Source organism: Loxodonta africana, chromosome 8, assembly GCF_030014295.1.
Source record: "Loxodonta africana isolate mLoxAfr1 chromosome 8, mLoxAfr1.hap2, whole genome shotgun sequence".
NCBI classification, from domain to species: domain Eukaryota; kingdom Metazoa; phylum Chordata; class Mammalia; order Proboscidea; family Elephantidae; genus Loxodonta; species Loxodonta africana.
Window position 1 is genome coordinate 56,842,890 of NC_087349.1, and position 16,804 is coordinate 56,859,693.

General features: G+C 40.9%; 1 protein-coding gene across 1 annotated transcript in view; it reads right to left on the minus strand.

Annotated features, from left to right (window-relative positions):
* The window catches only part of ELAPOR2 (endosome-lysosome associated apoptosis and autophagy regulator family member 2), a 185,676-nt gene extending 169,194 nt beyond the window's left edge, over window positions 1–16,482 (minus strand). The window contains exon 1 of the mRNA XM_064289935.1: window positions 16,294–16,482. Within this exon, the coding sequence (XP_064146005.1) occupies window positions 16,294–16,482 (189 nt within the window). The remainder of the gene's footprint in view (window positions 1–16,293) is intronic.
* Between the last annotated feature and the right edge of the window lie 322 nt (window positions 16,483–16,804).

The window sequence follows — 16,804 nt, forward strand, 5'->3', positions numbered from 1 at the left end:
TTTTTCAGCAACCACGATCTTCTGATCTGAAGTCAGACGCACTAGCCATTAGGCCACAAGCCAGAACCAACATGACAGCACCTGACAACTACATAAGCAGTTAAAAAGTCAAGGCTCTTTCCGAAAGATTCAGCCACAATTGTAAGGCACTAGTGAAGGTTAGGTTTCTAAACCACAAAGTAACTAGAAAAATATCCAGATAAGGATCCCATTTAACACTGATTTTCACCAGAAATGACTTGTTCATTTTAAGCAGTGTGTTCTTAAGACCATAAGCCAACAAAAATATTTTCTATACCACAATTACATTGACATTTCTCCCTTGCTGCACTAAAAACTTAGAGCTAACCGGTTCATGTGCTGACAACTATAATCATTAGCTATGACCTGCACTTTAACAGTTTTCAAATAAAATCCATTTTCAGTCACAAAACTTTTATGAGGATACATCCTAATGACCTACAATTCAACTAAAAATGGATGCTGGGAAAGAAGCAACTCTTCAGAGAGAAAAGGATGGCCAAGAATTTGCTGGGAACATTTCCTTGGGTCACATACCTGGACATACAAATATGAGCCAATTGTTACAGTACTCTTCTTGGTGTAACAAAAAAAAAGTTCTTATCATAAACCACTTAATTTATCTCTGTAACAAGGGTGATATACTATGGGATGAGACCTTGCCTTTATTTAGAACAAGGCTATACTGACATCCTGATAATACCAGGGAGATCTTATATATATTTCAAGTGCTTTTTAGAGGTTTCCCCAGGGAAGGCACTTTGATGTATCTCTTCTTCTGAAGGTAAAGAAAGTTTCCACCTACTAGCTTACTTGTTCTACTATTTTAGGCATGAGACTAAATGAGGAGTCTAAGAAAAGCCTGCACTGCGTTCAGAAAAAGTATGAAGAAGCTGTTTCTCTAACTCACTGTATTTTCTTTTCCACGAGGCAGTTCACTGGAGGTCCAATTCAGCAAGTGTTCCTTTTACATCAGCAAACCTACCTCCTGCTCCTGTGGTTAATTTGAAGAAGTCCAGCACGTCCTACTCGATGTGCCTTTTAATGAATTGTAAATGTGCTTTCAGACCTAGGTGGAAAAAGCAGCACTGGAAGTTGGACTTAGGAGTCATTTAAATGAAGGTTTTAGGTAAGATGAGCAGCTGTATGAAAAATGTTTCCAATGATTGGATAGGTAGGATTGCAGGTGATTTTCAGCATTTTGGCTTGTTCAAATTACTCAAGTTGTTCATTATGAGTATGTATTATTTCTATGTACATAAAAATAAGAATAAAAGAAAATATAGATAAGACCACTCAGACAAAACACATGAAATGCAAAGTAAAGAAGACCAAAAGCAAAAACCTGGGATAAACAACATTTTAAAAGAGGGAGCAGGAGAGTCAGCAAAAGAAACAGGAATATAACATTGAGAGACTTAAGTGTCTCAGAAAGCAACAGAGGAGCAGCCTGGAAAGAGGGTCAAGTGGGGCAGAAAGCTGGAGTAGGATGATTAAGAAACCACTGGTCATCAGGAGATGATTACTAGCCATAACAAGAGATTAGGAAAAGGATTGGGAGAAAAGCCAGACAAGAGTGCAGAGAATTGAGGAAATAAAGGTAAAGAGTCTCGTTTTAAGAGGAAGGTCATTAAAAGTTACAGTGAAAAGAAAGGTCAGGTTAAGGATTGGCCCGCCTCTATTGGTGTCCATTATAGAGAATGCACAATGTACTACTATGAAGCAAGTCACATTCATTCTCCTTGTTCTGTCAAGGTCATTACTTAATGCTACAGAAGATGGACTCTGAGAGGAAATTAGATGAGAGTCTTCAGCCAGTCTCACAATCAAAAAAAATAGTTCATACTAAATAATATGTTCTGTCTTCCCTGGAGACTTTTAAATATGTATTTTTTAATTACATTGGGGGGGATGTATATGTCCCCAAAATTTGCAGTACTACTATTCTAAAAGAATTCTTACCTTGCTTTAAATACAAATATGCCATTAACCAAATCCCCATCATGTCCTACAAAAATATATATATATGACTTATAAAAATATAATTTCAATTACTAACAAATATACTTGTCTTTCTAATTGAACACAAAGTCAGCTCTCATTATCCAGAGAATATACAAATGGTCATTACTACCAACTACACAAAGTCCTCGTTTTAGCATCTGAATAAGTAGTTAGGGATCCACCTTTCTCAACTATACTGTGAGAGGCATAGCCGACCAGCCAACCACTGCCCATCGAGTCGATTCCAACTTATAGCGACCCTACAGGACAGAGTAGAACTGCCCCATAGTTTCCAAGCAGCACCTGATGGATTCGATCTGCCAACCGCTTGGTTAGCAGCCATAGCACTTTAACCAGTATGCTACCATACGTTCATTAATTGATCCTTAAATGACCTACACGCAGTCAGGAAGGCAAGTGGAAGTAAGTAGTTCGAACAGGCATATCAAACTGACTAACTTTAATGACGAGCTCTTAAAAAACTCAAGATTTGTATAGCACTAAATCCTGAGGGAAGCAGAAAACTAAATTACCTCCCAGAATGCCAAGAGTCCTTTAATTCTTACATTTACATGTAAGACTACTGCTGAACTTCATAAACAACGTATTTGGAGTACTCACTAATTAGTTCTTCGTGTTCACAGTTAAGTATATCCAGTACTATGATTTGAACTATATTATACTAGGAATGTATACAGCCTTGAGCAGTCATTGAAAACAAAACAAAAAACAATCCCACTGCCTTTGAGTGGATTCTGACTCATAGCAACCCTATAGGACAAAGTAGAACTGACCCACAGGGTTTTGGCTAACAGCCAAACTCTTAACCACTTCGCCACCAGAACAGTCACTGAACCACCCCTTAAACATACTGTTATAATACAGGCACAGTGCCTGCCGTTAACAGGAATTCATTGGTCCTATAGATGCAACCCACACCAGTAGTCCACCCAAAGCAGAAGCCCTTTAAGTTTCAGAGAACAAAAAAGCAGCTCATGGTTCTACAGATACAAAACACCTTCTTAGATAAATTTTTGCCTTCCTTTGTCTACTCCATGCTAATCCCAATCCTGTCCGCTAAATGAGTATATATCTAACTCCTCTTATACATGACTGCACTTAATATTTTGAAGCTCAATATCATGTCGCCCTTAAATCTTCTCCAAGCTAAAAATCCCAATTCCTCCAATCGGTCTTCATGTGACATAATTTCCAAATGATTCATCTTCCTAACTGTACCTCAAGCCATCTCCCTATGTCAAACACAGCACCTAAATTGAATTACTGACCTAAATGAAATGCCTACCTTTCAGGAGCCAAGCACTGTGCCTGTATTAATAAGATCTAAGATCCCTACCATTGCTTTTAGCACCCGCATGACATTTGTGGCTTCAAACATAGATGCAAGATCTCCCCATCTATGCCTGAACATTTCATTTTCAGAACCAAAAAGAACAGTCTACATTTAAACTAATTGTGTGTTTCTCTATTATTCTAGCCTTTCAAAATCAATTTTAATCCCAGTTCTGCTTCTTCCCAACTCATTAGGCATTTTTCCCAGCTTTCTGACTTCACAAAACTTGGATAAACCCTAAAGCCAAAGCCAGGTTGCCATCCGATTCCAACTCATGCTGATCCCATGTGTGTTGGAATAGAACTGTGTTCCATAGGGTTTACAATGCCTGATTTTTTGGAAGTACCGTATTTTTATGCAAACAATGCATACCTTCTATGTTTGTCAACCATTTGTCAACCGCACCCTGCCCCTGCCAGGTATTTTTGTAAGCACGCTACCCCACTTTTTTTTTTACAGCAATATGCAAAAAAAACAAATTGGCAGGGGCGCTTATGAAATTACCTCGTGGAGGGGGGAGGGCGTGGTTGGCAAATAAACATAGAAGACGTTATTTGCTTGAAAATATGGTAGATCGCCAGGCCTTTCTTCTGCAGTGCCTCTGGACGGATTTGAGCCTTCAACCTTTCAGTTAGCAGCCAAGTGTATTAACTATTTACAACACCCAGGGAAGAATTCTTAAAGTCAAGGCATTGGTTAAACAGTGATAGTAAAATAGTAACAAGACAGACTAGATACTCAACTCAAAAGTCTTACATGGGAGACCTTTCCCTACTTTAACGTCTATTCCTTAAATTAATAACCTTAGGATGTTGTTGTTGTTAGTTGCCACCAAGTGATTCCAACTCAGGGTGACCCTACGTATACACAGTAGAACGGCACTCCATAAGCTTTTCAAGGCTGTGACTTCTGGAAGCAGATCACCAGGCCTTACGTCTGAGGTACCTCTGGGTGGGTCTAGACTGCCAGCTTTTCAGTTAGTGGTCTAGTACCATTTACACCACCTAGCAAGTCCAACCTGAGTACCTTTGTTCAAATATCCAAGAATCTGACTAACTATACCATCATATTTGGTTCAAGTTATATCCTTGTATGCATTATTGATATGCCCAAGTTTGCATAAACTTACATTCCAAATGATTGATTCTTTCAGCGCTCAATTTCAGGATATTAAACACCAAGACATGATGACAATTCAAATGTCTTGCTGAACCTTAAGAATCACCATGTCTTGGTTTCATGAGACATCCCAGACAATTGGCCTAATGCTGTTTTTAGCACTTCTGTTCTACCTCCTAGATCGTTGTGTAGTGCCTGGAGTCTTAAAAGCTTGCAAACTGCCATCCAAGGTATAATAATTGTTCTCTATTCACCTAGAGCAACAGAGGAAGGAGAGTCAGAAATCAGAGGAGGAAATGGAGTGAGCAGCTAATTGCCTCCATGAACAAATGTCTTCTTTGCCATTGAGACCAAAACTGGATGGTGCCCAGCTACCATTACTGAACATTTTGATCTAAGATCTGTATAAGAATCCTTGATCAAAAGTAGGAAAAAATGAGGAACAGAGTTTCAAATTCTCATGGAATCCAGACCATCTGGAGGCATTGAGGCTAGATGAATCCCTAAAACTATTGCCCTGAGATAATCTTTAAACCTTAAATCAAAAATATCCCCTGAAGTCTTCATTAAGCCAAACAATAAAAAAATAAATAAATAAATAAGTTAGTTTAATTAGTAAAGAACGTCTGCCTTGAGCATCATGCTCTTTTAAAGAACTACCTATATGGGATCAAACTGACAACAGCAAATAAAAAGATTAGACAAGATGCTTAGGGGGCAGTGAGTTTATGTTCATGCGAAGGAACAATTCAGAAAAGGAGGGTGAGAATGGTTGCACAACTTGAAGATGTAATAAATGTCTCTGAATTATACACGTAGAAATTGTTGAATTGGTGTATGTTTAGCTGTATATGTTTTCAACAACAAATAAATAAAAAAGAATCACTATGTCTATGCCATACTCAGCATTTACCAGTCTCCTAACCCCACCAGCCTGCAGCCAGCCTCTGCGGTTCCGCTCTCTGCTTGGTGTGCCTTCTCAGTTTCATTCTCAAATGGTTCTTGCTCTGCTTGCTTCCTAAATGCTGGCGTTTCCCTAAGCACTCCCCTCAGCCCACTGCTCTTGGTATGTGCTCAGAACCTCAGTGCCCTCATCAACACCAATGGCTTCAACTAGCACTTCCATGCTCATGACTGTCAAACTGTCTTTCGGATTCACTCCTATATATCCAACTGTCCCCAGGACAGCACTGCTTGGATGTCCCTTGGGCACTTTAAATTCAGGATGCCCAGTGCTGAACTCACCCTCTCTCCTAGCCTCCTGCTACTCCTAAATTCTCCATCTCAAGGAAAAGGCAGTATCCCAATAGCCCAAGGCTAAAATCCTAGAAGTCCTAATAGACTGCTACCTCTACTTCAGTCTCCAATTCCTGAAAATAATATATCTTTAAACAAACATCAGTTCCCTCTCCCTCCAATCTCACTACTATATGCTTAGCTCTGGCTTTTTTTTTTTTTTTTTTTTCTCCCTGTGGGAAAGGCAAGTCTCCTATCTGATCCTCCTGCCTCCAAAATGATCCACCTTTTATCATCCTCCTCTCACAGACAGAATCATCCTTCTAATCTGATGTCAATGACTCCCATAGGTTTCCTCACAAGATCCTGAGTCTCCACCTTCCTGACAATCTAGTTATCTACTACTCCCACACAAAGCTTCACTCTAGCCCTTCAAACGGTTATTTCATTTTACATTATTTCATATTATTTCAACTGTGCTGTTGCACATGCTCTTTTCTTTGACTGTGATATGTTGGCTCCTATGCATCCTATGGAAACGCTGGTGGCGTAATGGTTAAGTGCTACGGCTGCTAACCAATGGGTCGGCAGTTCGAATCCACCAGGTGCTCCTTGGAAACTCTATGGGGCAGTCTACACTGTCCTATAGGGTCACTATGAGTCAGAATTGACTCAACAGCACTGGGTTTGGTTTTTTTGGTTTATGCATCCTATACAGCACTTCTAGAAACCTTCCAGATTCAGCTCAAACATCACTTCCCCTGAGGCCAGGACCCCACAGTCTGATTTAGTTGCCCCTTGTGTTTCTAGACAACCCTGTGACTGTCTCTATCACAACACTTAACCCATCTGTACTATAATCATGGATTTATATATTCATTTTTCTATGTGAGAAATACATGATAGAAACTCATTAAATGCTAGATGAACAAATAAATATATGAATGGCCACTGAAAAAGAAGTAACAGTGAATGAAGCAGCATGGTCCTGAAATTTCAGAACCACACACTTAAAACAAAAAATGTTAACCCAAGCCCAAGAATTCTTGGGTCAGTTTGCAGTTACTTCAATATTTTTCTCAGCAAAACACATGAATAGACTTCATATACTGTAGATCTTTAATAAGGTACTCTGTACCAAACATAAGTTTGTTTGTTTGTTTTTTAATTAAAATTTAGTTCCTTTTGGTTAAGAAAGAAAGAAATTCCATTTACATTTTTTGGTCTAAACAAATCACTGCTTTCTCTGAACAGAATATTAGCCCAAAAAATGTAACCAGAAAAAAAAAAACCTAGGGAAATATATTTTCAACATATTTGATATGTTATCCTTCCTATATTGAGAGCACATATACATAACAAATTTACCCTAAAAAATAAATAAAAACACCTGAACAGAAAATGCACAAAAGGTAAAATGCAAAAAGCTGTAGACATGAGAAATATCGACCATCATTAGTTACCAAATAAATGTAAATTACAAAGAGATGCATTTTCCACCATCAAGTTAGTAATGTTTAATCGACAACAATTTTCAATGTTAGCCAGGGTGTGGTTCATTTCCTTCAACCTAAGATTTCTGGTGCAAGTAGTCTATCTTAAGGAAATAATTAGAAGTTCAGACAATGCATCAGGTGCTGTTTGAGATGCTAAGGACATAGTTTAGAAAAAATAAAAAAGGATAAATCTTGTCTTTACAGAGCTTACAATATATTGGAGTCATACTAAGTAAATAATTAAGATATATATTATGACAGATTATGGAAAGTACTGTTGAAAAAAATAAAAGCATGAAATGGGGATAAAGAAGAGGGAGCTGCCATTTTAAGTAGGTGATCAGGGAAAGCATTGCTGAAAAGATGAAAGTTGGGTAGAAAGTTGAAGGACAAGAGGAAGAAAGTCACACAAGTACCCGAGGGAAGAAATGTTCCAGGAAGAGAGAAGGGTCATGCAGAGAGCCTAAGGAAGGAGCTTACATAACATATTCTACAAAGAACAAGGAGACCAGGGCAGCTGAAGCAGAATACAAAATTAGAAGAGTGGTAAGAAGTATTATCAGAAGCTTAATGGGGGCCAGATCATATTGAGCCCTGTGGGCTACCATCATAGATTTTAGTTTCATTCTAGTAAGGCCTTTAGAAGGGTTTTAAGCAGAAAAATAACATTTTTTACCTTATGTTTTAAATATGACCTCTCTAACTGATCTACTAATTTGAACCTTCTAAGATCAAACTAAAAGAGATCAAGATGGGAAGCTATAGCAATAATCCAACAAGATAGAATGGTGGCATGTCCTTGAGTGGCGCAGATAGAGTGACGAACAGTTCTGACTCCAGCTATTTTGACAGAGCAAAAAGAGGGTTTGCTAATAGATTGGATGTGGAAGTAAAAGAAGAATTAGTGGAGACTCCATTTGTCTATGCCAAGAAATCTGGAAGACAGCTACCTGGCCAAATGGCTGGAAGAGATCCATATTTATGCCTATTCCAAAAAAGGTGATCCAATAGAATGCAGAAATTATCAAACAACCTCATTAATATCACACACAAGTAAAATTTTGCTGAAGATAATTCAAAGGCAGCTGCAGCAATACATTGACAGGGAACTGCCAGAAATTCAAGCTGGATTCAAAAGAAGACATGGAACTAGGGATATCATTGCTGATGTCAGATGGATCCTGGCTGAAAGCAGAGAATACCAGGAAGATGTTTACCTGTTTTTTATTGGCTATGCAAAGGTATTTGACTGTGTGGATCACAGAAAATTATGGATAACCTTGTGAAGAAGGAGAATTCCAGAACACTTAATTGTGCTCATGAGAAGCACATACATAGATCAAGAGGCAGTTGTTCAAATAGAACAAGGAAATACCGCATGGTTTAAAGTCAGGAAACGTGTGCGTCAGGGTCATATTCTTTCACTATACTTATTCAATCTGTATGCTGAGCAAATAATCTGAGAAGTTGGACTACATGAAGAAGAATGGGGCATCAGGATTGAACGAAGACTGATTAACAACCTGCGTTATGAAGATAACACAACCTTTCTTGCTGAAAGTGAATAGGACTTGAAGATCAAAGACTACAGACTTCCGTAGGGAGTACACCTCAACATAAAGAAAACAAAAATCCTCACAACTGGACCAATAAGCAATATCATAATAAATGGAGAAAACATTGAAGTTGTCAAGGACTTCACTTTACTTGGATCCACAATCAACACCCATGGAAGCAGCAGTCAAGAAATCAAATGACGCATTGCATTGGGCATATCTGCTACAAAAGACCTCCTCAAACTGTTAAAAAGCAAAGATCTCACCTTAGAGACTAAGGTGCGCCTGAGTGCGCCTCAGGTGTTTTCAATTGCCTCATATGCATGTGAAAGCTGGACAGTGAATAAGGAAGATGGAAGAACTGACACCTTTGAATTATGGTGTTGGCCAAGAATATTGAATATACCATGGACCGCTAAACGAATGAACAAATCTGTCTGGAAGAATACAGCCAGAATACTCCTTAGAAGCAAGGATGGCAAGACTTCATCTCACATATTTCAGACATGTTATCAGGAGGGATCAGTCTCTGGAGAAGGACATCATGCTTGGTAAAGTAGGGGGTCAGAGAAAAAGAGGAAGACCTTCAGCAAGATGGACTGACACAATGGCTGCAACAACGGGCTCAACATAACGACTGTAAGGATAGCACAGGTCTCAGCAGTGTTTCGTTCTGTTGTACATGGGGTCGCTGTGAGGTGGAATGGACTTAACGGCACCTAACAATAACAACAACCACAGTTTTAGGCCTGAGCAACTGGAAGGATGGGGCTGCCATTAAATTAAATGGGAAAGACTACAAAAAAGGGTAGGTTTGGAGCAAAAGTCAGGTTTCAGGTAGCTATCTAAATGAAGTAGATTCTATGCTTGTGGGAAACCCAGGGGCACCAAAACCAAAATCACTGCCATCGAGTTGATTCCGAATCATGGTGACCATACAGGACAGAGTGGCACTGCCCCATAGGGTTTCCAAGGAGTGCCTGGTGGATTCAAACTGCTAACCTTTTGGTTAGCAGCCGTAGCTCTTAACCACTACGCCACCAGGGTCCAGCAGATGTAAATTTGGGAGCTGTCCATATGCAGATGGTTTTTGAAGCCAAGGGATTAAATGGTATCACCAAAAGTATGAAGATGTACAAAAGATAGGAGAGCCAAGGATTCAGTACTAGAACATCCCAATTTAAAGAAGTAAGGGAATGGATACAGACCCATGGGCATACTGAGTACCAGAGGGATTCTGGCTCTTGCCCCCTCAACTAGATGCCCTTGTACACCCAACCATACAGGGAGGCTCCACGTATATGAAACATTTGTAGGAGGGCATACACTTGCCAGAGAGAGGGTAAACAATAGACTGCAACTAGAAATTCAAAGAAGAGAAAAGATCCTTTGTCTTTAGTAGTACAGGAGAGGTTAAGGAAGGATACAAGAATTGGCTTCCTGGGCCTGAAATGTTCTATTACCACCAGCCACACCCTTCACCAAAGTCCTACTCATCTTTTTGGCTTTAGGCTAAACGTCTTCTCCATGCTGAATTTTTCCCATAGTACTTATCTAAAATGTAATTTATGATGTGTGGTCTCATTTTGAATCTGCCCCCACTGAACTTCCATGAGAGCAAGGACCATTTTTTTTTAAGTATTTAATTGCCAGTACCTGGTACATAAATGCACAGTAAACATGTATCAAATATTGAAATATAATACATAATTTAAATTAAGAAATGAGAAAAGGAATAGAATTATCCCTGGTCTTTTCAGGGGGAAGAAAAAGGCAACCAAAATTTGATTGGTATTTTCTGACCATACGAGTTTTTAAGATCCAAGACACTGCTGAAGAATACACTCTGAAAAGAAAATGTGCCACTGTATATTGTGTTCTGCTATTTCTATTCCTTATGCTAAAATATGATACTTCACAGATCTGTCAACCCTTATTTTTACATTGTAAATATTGATGGTGTGAATACTTGCTCACATTTGCCTAAAACATGAGAAATGGTTCTGAGCATAAGAACTTGAAATGAAAAATTCACCTCCACAGGCGTAACAGGCAAGATAAATTATGTCAACTGCTTGAAATCTGAGACTGAGTCCCAACTTTCTGGGTGATGGTAGAACTTTGGCTTCTCTGCCTTCTCTACTTCAAAGGTTACGACTTCCTGCACAAAGGATATTTCTCAACTTTCTCTTTAAAATCTGAAGCAGAAGACATGTCTATTTACAAGTCTCTTGATTTATTAGAGCTTGGAAGACCCAATAACTTACCAAATTTAGGAAGACTATATAACAAAATTCTACTCTCATCACTCCTGCCTCATCTCCCAATTAGTACTCAACCCATCCCCACTATTCCACAGAAACCACTTTGGCACTGATCACCAGTGACCTAACCACCAAATCTAATCTTCTCTTAGCAGTCCTCATCTTATTATTTATTTCTCTGGGCAACTTACACTACAGCCACCCCTTTCTTCGTCAAAGGCTTTTCTCCCTTTTCTCATACCTCCATACTATAGCATTTCTCCCATACTAATCATTGCTTATATATCTCCAAGGATTCCTCAACTTCTGCCCCCTTTTCATGTTAGTAAAACCCAAGTTCTATCTTTGACCTTTTTCATTCTTATTCCCTGGATGATCTCATCCATTTCAGAAATTTCATTCTACTGATTGCCAAATCTCAACACTACTCCAGACCATGCCACTGAGTAACAGGGCCTGATACTTAACTGCCTACTGAACAACTCTACTCCAAGTCAACCTCTCCATAATTAAGTCAACCTCTCCAGAACCAACCTTGTTATCTTTTCTTTCTCACATTCCCCCTCATGGAGGTTAGAGGCTCTAACTTCTAATCAAACCAGAACCTTTCATTCCCTCACCACCCCCCATCAATTTACCATCAATTATATCTTCAAACATCATGCCCTTGTTTCCATCTTCATAGCTACTCCTTAGTTGAGGCTGTCATCCTTCATCTAGTCTATTACAATAGCCTCCTAACTGGTCTCATCTTTTTCTATTCCTAACCTCCCTAATGTAGCCACCAAATTGTTGCCAGACTAAAGCATATTTATAACTCCTGTTATTTAAATCCTTCTATTGCTCCCCATCACCTACCAAATTAAGATCAGCTTCTTGGCATGGCATGAGATTCCCTATAATCGGGCTGCTCCTGCCTGCCTCTCAAGTTCATCTCTCATGAAGCTCCTCATTGTATGCTGTACTCTAGTTATCACAAATTATAATACAACACTGTTGTGTGTGTGCGATTTTTTTCAAGCCACAGTCTATACCTGAAATGTCTCCCCATTTCCACCTTAGTCCACAATTATAACTGGACCATTGTCTGTTTGGCAAATTCCTACTCATCTTTCAAGGCTCACTCACTTCCTCTATCGACACTTTTCTTATTCTCCCAGGAGATTTTACTGTTCCTTACTCCCTTTCTTCTCTTGTGGCACCAATTTAATTAAATGCAAATGTTTGTTTAAATATCTCTCACCCTTACCCAACTAAAATTTATCTTTTTATTTATAATTTCATACCATCTGAAATTTTACCTAACACATAGTATAAGACCAATAAATGTTAGTGAAGTAAAAACTGTTGCCAAAAAAAAAAAAAAAGTCATCATTCAATAAAGATTCGGAGAGGTCAGTAGAATCAAATTACATAGGATTTTGGACCAGTGAACTAAGAATTAAGGAGCCCTGGTAGCACTGCGGTTAAGCACACAGCTGTTAACCAAAAAAGGTTGGCAGTTCGAACCCACCAGCTACTCCGAGGGAGAAAGATCTGGCAGTCTACTTCAGTAAAGATTACAGCCTTGGAAACTCTATGGGGCAGTTCTACTCTACCCTATAGGGTCACTTTGAATCAGAATTGACTCCACAGCAGTGTGTTTGGAACTAAGAATTAAGCTATCTTGTGATCTAATTTACAAAATTTAAATAATACATACAAAATCCATTCAGTTCTTTTTTTTTTTTTTGCTCTCATGTACTCTACCTTCTAAAACCTTGCTCCAAGTCTGAATCATTTGTTGGCCTTTATCTTTTTTCCTCTGGCAGCCCCATTTAGTCCTACTACTGAATGAGCAAAAACTTCTATTCCAATTCTTGGGCAATCCTGTCCTATAAACCTCTGAGGTCTCACTACAGACACCATGAATATCAGTATCTAGGCCTAATACTCCAGCAATAATCAATTTTCACACTTAAATAGCTTTTTTCCTTTAGCTTATCTTAATCTTATCCTCACAATAAAGATACGTAGGTTAGTTTTTGATACTAGCATTTTACAAGTAAAAACAGATGCCAAAAAAAACACAGCAAACATTTACTCTTTATAAATTCCCCGTATAAAAGCCTGAGGAATATTTAATTCTGTGCTTTCTGATGTCTAGTCCTCATTTTTTCTTTAAACACTATTTACAAAAAAAAAAAAAAATCATATTTGTGTAAATCAGCCTTGTCTATCTGTTGACACACTGGCTTTACTTTTATTTCTGACCTCCCAAACTATTGCTTGTGCTGACGAGATCACCAGCTGAGCATTCCAAAGCATTTTTCTCCTTTTTTCAATCCCGTAATCCAATGACTTTGACCAAGGAAGCTGTATTGTGTGAGTTTCACCCCAGAGTCCTATCCCCTGCAAAAATCTAAGTAAAATTTTTACTTATAACCCAGTTTGCCTTTTGAAGGGCCTTTTTTCTGAACTCGAGCAATCCTAACTAGATTACTCCTAGGCCACCTTTCTGTGCCTCTCTTCCTTTTCCTTTTTGCTTTCCCCTAAAACCATGCAGGGAAAATGAGTCTATGAAACTTAAACACGACTCCTTTTATAAAAACTCTGATATATTAGGGTGAGATTTTAACTACTGGGGAAAGTAATGTTTAGAATTACCTACAGGTTTCATTTTCTCATACTTTTCTTCAACATTCTCTCATTATTAAGAGTTAGCTGAGACCCCTTCAGTTTAACTGCTCTCACTCCCCTCCCCATCACCTGGTACTGTACCTTGTATACAGCATTCACTTCCCATTACTGAAAAAGGGTAAAAAGGGATAAACTGGCAGGAGTGGACACAGAATAGTTATGTAAACTGTGTCTTTGCTCACAGAAATGTGTTCCACATTACCACAGCTATTATCTCTAACGAAACGGATGAGTTCAAGAGGACGCCCCTTCTCACCCCCAAGGCAAGGAGACCCTTACCCTCAAAGCCTGAAAAAAATCTGCCCTTCCAGCTTTCTCCTCAAAAACAATGTCAGAGAGAGAGAGAATGATCAAGTCTATAAATTACCTCAACTGTTTAGACCAGACATCAAGCAGCAGATTCAGCTCCTGGGAGACTACTTTGCCTCTCCAGTTTCCAAAGGAACCTCTAACTCCCAATCAATTGTCTTACAACTGTTTGTCATTCATCAGGAGAATATAATGATCCATGCAGCACCATTTTTGAAAACACAACTAGCCATAGGCAGGCAAAGTACCATCTTCCTTTATGTTTTATTTATGCCCATTTTTATAAGGAAAAACTTGGGGCCTCAAGGGACTGATTCACGTGCAATTTCCAAAGCCAGTACAACAAGGAGCTGGGATTAGTTGAACACAGCCTTTCTGAACCTTCTGTTTTCTCCCTGTCTCTCCTTTTGATGTTTCTGTCTTAGGTTTCGGACTCTTTGTTCTTTCTAAGTGTACATGTGCAGGACACGTATCCCTCTAAAGGATGTCTCATTGTAGTGACCAAAAGCATCACCCCCACCACTGCCGGCCCTTCCACTCATTCCATTCAGCCATTCAGTGAGTAGATCCTTCATTACTAAGAATTATCGTCACAGTAAGCTTAAGACTTTTCACTTCAGAAATACACTGTGCATATTTGGGCTGGAGGGCTTGGGAGGAAGGCGTTTAAAAATTGTCCCATCACAGCTGTTCAGTCTGTGGATGTCCAAGAAGCATCTTTCTGTGGAAACCTGGAAGAATGGATTATCCCAAATGATAAAGGTGGAAAACACAGGTTAAACAACTAATTATACTAACAAGCTCTGAAATTAAACACAGCTGTTTGTTGAGATCCTGCCCTGATTTCCCCCAAATACAACACTGCTGATTTCCCCCAAATACAACACTGCTGTGTGTTCGCACACATACCTTTGCTCTGGTTCCCTTACTGTAAAAAAAAAAAAAAAGGAACCAAAAAAACCAAATCCAGTGCCATCGAGTTGATTCCAACTCATAGCGACCTTATAGGACAGAGTAGAACTGCCCCATAGAGTTTCCAAGGAGCGCCTGGCGGATTTGAACTGCCAACCCTTTGGTTAGCGGCCGCAGGACTTAACCACTACACCACCAGGGTTTCCTACTGTAGGAAAGGAAGACGAAAATGCATGGAAAATGTCTAGAACCCAGATACTCTGTAATTCCAATCTAGTGAAGCTCAAAAGTCACAGGGACATACACAAAGGAACAGGGCCTTGCCTTTCTTCTCAGAGGAGCAATTAGTTAATCTATTTTTGCTACATAAATTAAAATGACCCATCACCCTGACTCACAGCAATCTTCCTAAAAACAGTTATCCGTTCTTCACATCTCCTCCAACATAATCACTCAAAGTAGGTCAGAAATGTTGCTTCCTTCCCCTCATTGATTTTCATTAAGAGGATGCACTTTCTGGAACACTAAAGGGAAAGATACACCCTGTAAATTTTTGGCACACTAAGTCCAGTTCCCCCTAGAAACAGGAGAAAATCTCATCACCCATATCCTTCCTGGCTATAAATCAACAATAACCTCAAGCTATAAAATACACAGCCGCAACGCTTCAGCCAGGTGATGAAGCACCTCCCAAAAGCAGCATATTCACTCTGTCGTTGCTAATTTTTTAGATCATCAACCCGCCTCTTCCCTAAATACATACTCTTTTTTTCCCTCCTAATTCATAGCCATATTTGCCAGAGGGATGCCAAATGGCACGCACTGGTTTAGCAAATCCCCAGGGCCTTATCAGGAAGCTGAGTGCAGGGCAGTAGGAAGAAGGGGTTTTTGTTCAGACCAGGGAGTGGAGAAAGGGAGGAGGAATCTGGGGTGGGGGGAAGCGGGAAACACCCCTGTGTCAATATCTGAGTCTCTGGACAAACTGTGATGAAACGGTTCTCCAAATTCTCTGGCGGGGATAGCCCTTGTCTCCTCCCCTTCCTGAAATCTCTCCCTCAGCCCCAGGTCCTCAAGCCTGGCACTCCACAGAGGGCAACACAAAGTCCTTCGGAGCCCCCAAAACAAACGAGCGGGAACAAAAAAGCATTACCCAAAGGACTGCAAAACCACACATACTCCGCTGCCGCGCCACCGGGCGCGGGCAACTTCACCCCTTGAAATAAACGAAAGCCCCTGTCTTCCAAAGAAGAGAAAAGGTGATGGCAAAGGAAAATAGGCACCACTCCTCACCAATACCCACCCCCCATCCGCAAACTCCAGGTGAAGGACCAGATGCTGCTCACCTCCTGGCAAGGAGGAAGTGGGAGGCTGGAGGAGGAAGGCAGGTCCCTAGCCCAGGCCGCTTGGCAGCCGGCGAGCGCCCAGCAGCAAATCCAAGCGGGGCTCCAGGGCTGCGAGCGCCCACGGCGGGGAGCCCCGGCCGGCCGCCCCCGGCCCGTCCGCCGCGCCGGCCCCTGCGCAGGGAGCAGCATCTCGGTCCCGCTGAGGGCGACCGGCGGCAGGAAGGCAGCCTTCCCGGGGTGGGGCGGCAGCTCGGCTCCGGGGCCGCAAGAGCTGCGCGTTCGGCTCGCCGCTCGCTCGTCCTCAGCCGGTGCGCCCGCTGACAGTTCTGCTGCGCTTGCTGCCCCGGTAGCCGGCGCCGGCTCTCCCGTCACGCCGGAGGGAGGGAGCGAGGGGCGCGGGCGCGGCGCGGGGGCGGGACGGGGGGCGGGGAGCCGCCAAGCAGGTGGCGCGGGCGGGGGCTGCGGCCCTACGGAGCGGGTCCCCCGGGACTGCGTCGCCGCCGGGGGCGGG